Source organism: Neomonachus schauinslandi, chromosome 2, assembly GCF_002201575.2.
Source record: "Neomonachus schauinslandi chromosome 2, ASM220157v2, whole genome shotgun sequence".
NCBI lineage: Eukaryota > Metazoa > Chordata > Mammalia > Carnivora > Phocidae > Neomonachus > Neomonachus schauinslandi.
The window spans coordinates 50,280,056-50,282,668 of record NC_058404.1 but is presented as its reverse complement, the minus strand read 5'-3'; the positions used below and the strand labels follow the sequence as shown (position 1 = coordinate 50,282,668).

The following is a 2,613-nucleotide window of genomic DNA, read 5'->3' as shown; positions in this document are numbered from 1 at the left end:
CTAGCCCCCGCCCAGGCCGGCCCAGCCCACAGGCGGCAAGAAGAGAAAGCGGGCAACCGAGGACATCCCGGACTGCAAAGTGCTGAAGCCCCTGCTCAGCGGCTCGATCCCCGTAGAGCAGTTCGTGCAGACGCTGGAGAAGGTGAGCGCTACCCAGGCCGCGCGGGAGCGGCCTCCCTGCTGTTCGCTTGCCTCGCTGCTTTTCTCTCGGGCTCCACAGGCTGAGCTGCTGTCCCTGAAGCGGGAAACAGAACGGGGGCAGGGTCCCAGAGAGGTGAGAGAAGACCGTGCCCTTCTTCCCTGTAGGTCCCCCGTTTCTTCTCTGCCAGCCCCTTCCCGTCAGACTCGGCTGCGAGACCACCTCACCCCACCCTGTTTCTTGTGGGAACTAGCCAGGGGAGCCCTTCAGAAACGTAGATGCGACCGATGAGCGAGGTGGGAAAGGCCAGGTAAAGACGACTTTGTAGGTCTGCCCCTTCGAGCCTCACTTTCCAAGAAGACCCCTTGCGGTCAGAGCGCCAGCATGGCCGTGTCACAAGAGACGAGAGGCTCAGGACTGGGGGGTAGTGAGGGCAGAGGCGCCCGTGTGGCCGGATCCCTGGGAGTGGGAGAAGCAGGCCCAGCAACTCCCAGATGGGCGGGAAGAGAGGGAGGAAGTCGGCGGTCCTCTGGAGGACACTGGCCCTTCCCCGGATCAGCAGCCGGCCATCAGTGGTTTAATTTGTCCCTGAAGGAAAGACTGCGGCCACGTTGTGCAGCCCTCCTGGCCCCTGAGGGTGGGGACACTGCATGGGAATTAGCCTGGGAGTGTCCCGTGTGATGCAGTGAACACGGCAGCAGCTCCTTCCTCGGAACCTTGCGCTGTTCCGGCCCCTATTGGTAGGACTCAGCTTGACTTGTTTCTTTTTAAAGCTTGAATCAGCTTGCTTTCCCAGAAACACCTTCACTTAGTTCTTCGGCCTGGCTCATCCAGAAATTGACCCTTAGCACCTGTCCCTTTCAGGCAGAGCAGTCTTATTTCTGCTTCTTTTCCTCTTTCTCAACTTTATGTGTGATGTGTAAGAAAATTCTATAACTCACGTTAAGGTAGTTAGAGAAGTATTTCTGTGCTGCCTTGTCTCCTTCTCTCTTGAGAAGGATTTGCCAAATCACAAGGCCATTGGTATCTTGCTTTGAGGAATGGCGTTTTCCTGGGATGGGATGAAGCTTTTTTTTTAAATCAGGGACCTTGGTGTGGTTGGGTGATGGACAGCCCAGTATGGGCTGAACCCAGGCACTTGGATGTGCTCCTCAGGTAATTCACAAAAGCTTACGCAGGTTATAGAAGTTTTGTTGTGTTTTGTATGAGATTTTGCATGTTTGGAGGCTTCTTTTAAAGTATATGCAGCTGTGTTTGAATTCTATTGTTGTAGGAGGTCCTGTGACGAGTCTGAAGAATTATATTGGGGAGCATCAAAAATGACAGTTTCTAGAATGTTCAGTTTAGCCAGGTCTAGGAAGTGTCCTTTCTTAGAACTGTCAGTTGCTGCAATATCCTCCTGCCTTTCAGGCAGCCCCTTGCTTTCAGAGTATCCATCATCCTCCTTTCTCTTCTTTTGGAGCAGCATGGCTTCAGTGATATTAAGGTGGAAGACACAGCGAAGGGCCATATTGTCCTGCTCCAGGAAGCAGAGACGCTCATCCAGATTGAGGAAGATTCGACTCATATCATTTGTGACAATGATGAGATGCTCAGGGTACGACTGCGGGACCTCGTTCTCAAATTCCTACAGAAGTTCTAAATGGAACATCTAAGCCATTTCTACTTCACTGAAATCCTGCCGTCCTTCGCTGGGGCTGCCCAGCCCAAACTGAGGAAGGGCATAAAAAGTTGGTCATGTCTTTGTAGTGTTCTCTGGCTTAAGGAATAAAGAAGTGGCCCTTGAGGGATGTGATTATCAGCAGTTACAGCCAGAATCTCCTGGGCTAGATTTCTAGCACTGTTGTGGGCAAGAGCTTTTGCTTTAAACTTAAACTCATTTTCTTCCCAATTCTGCCTCTCTCGGGGTGGCCAAGATGGTAAGGCAGCAAGCTGAGGAGTAGCGTAAGAGTAACAGAAGCAGCTTTCCAAGAGGTTAATGGTGGAAGGGGAGGTAAAAGATGACCGACTTAGTCTGTGTTTGTTTTTCATGGTTTCATAGGCCTTGGGCAGGGGGAATTAGTCTTTGCTTGTGCTTTATTTACTTGTCTACAGTGCTACACCTAATGAGAAAGATGATCCAAAAAATTGGTATAATGAACCATCTATATGTATTTTATACTGTGAGCCCATTTTGTTAATAAAACTTATTTTTTATAGAAGTACGTGTGCTCTGTTGAACCTAGAATGTATACACTGATTTAGTATCTGAAAAAATAAGAAACTATACAGAACAGCATACATTTAGAAAATACTGTAATGGGGCACCTGGGTGACTCAGTCGGTTAAGTGTCTGACTCTTGATCTCGGTTGTGAGTTCAAGTCCCATGTTGGGCTCCATGCTGGGTGTGGAGTCTACTTAAAAAAATACTGTAGCAAATTTTAGTTTGGTGCATGCAAGCATATAATCCAACATTATTTAGAAAACTCAGATA

General features: G+C 49.3%; 1 protein-coding gene across 1 annotated transcript in view; it reads left to right on the top strand.

Moving 5' to 3' along the window:
- INTS9 (integrator complex subunit 9) overlaps positions 1-2,337 on the top strand; it is a 108,829-nt gene extending 106,492 nt beyond the window's left edge. The window contains exons 16-17 of the mRNA XM_021699020.1: positions 5-142; positions 1,605-2,337. Of these exons, the coding sequence (XP_021554695.1) occupies positions 5-142; positions 1,605-1,781 (315 nt within the window). The 3' untranslated portion in view covers positions 1,782-2,337. The remainder of the gene's footprint in view (positions 1-4; positions 143-1,604) is intronic.
- Positions 2,338-2,613: the final 276 nt, after the last annotated feature.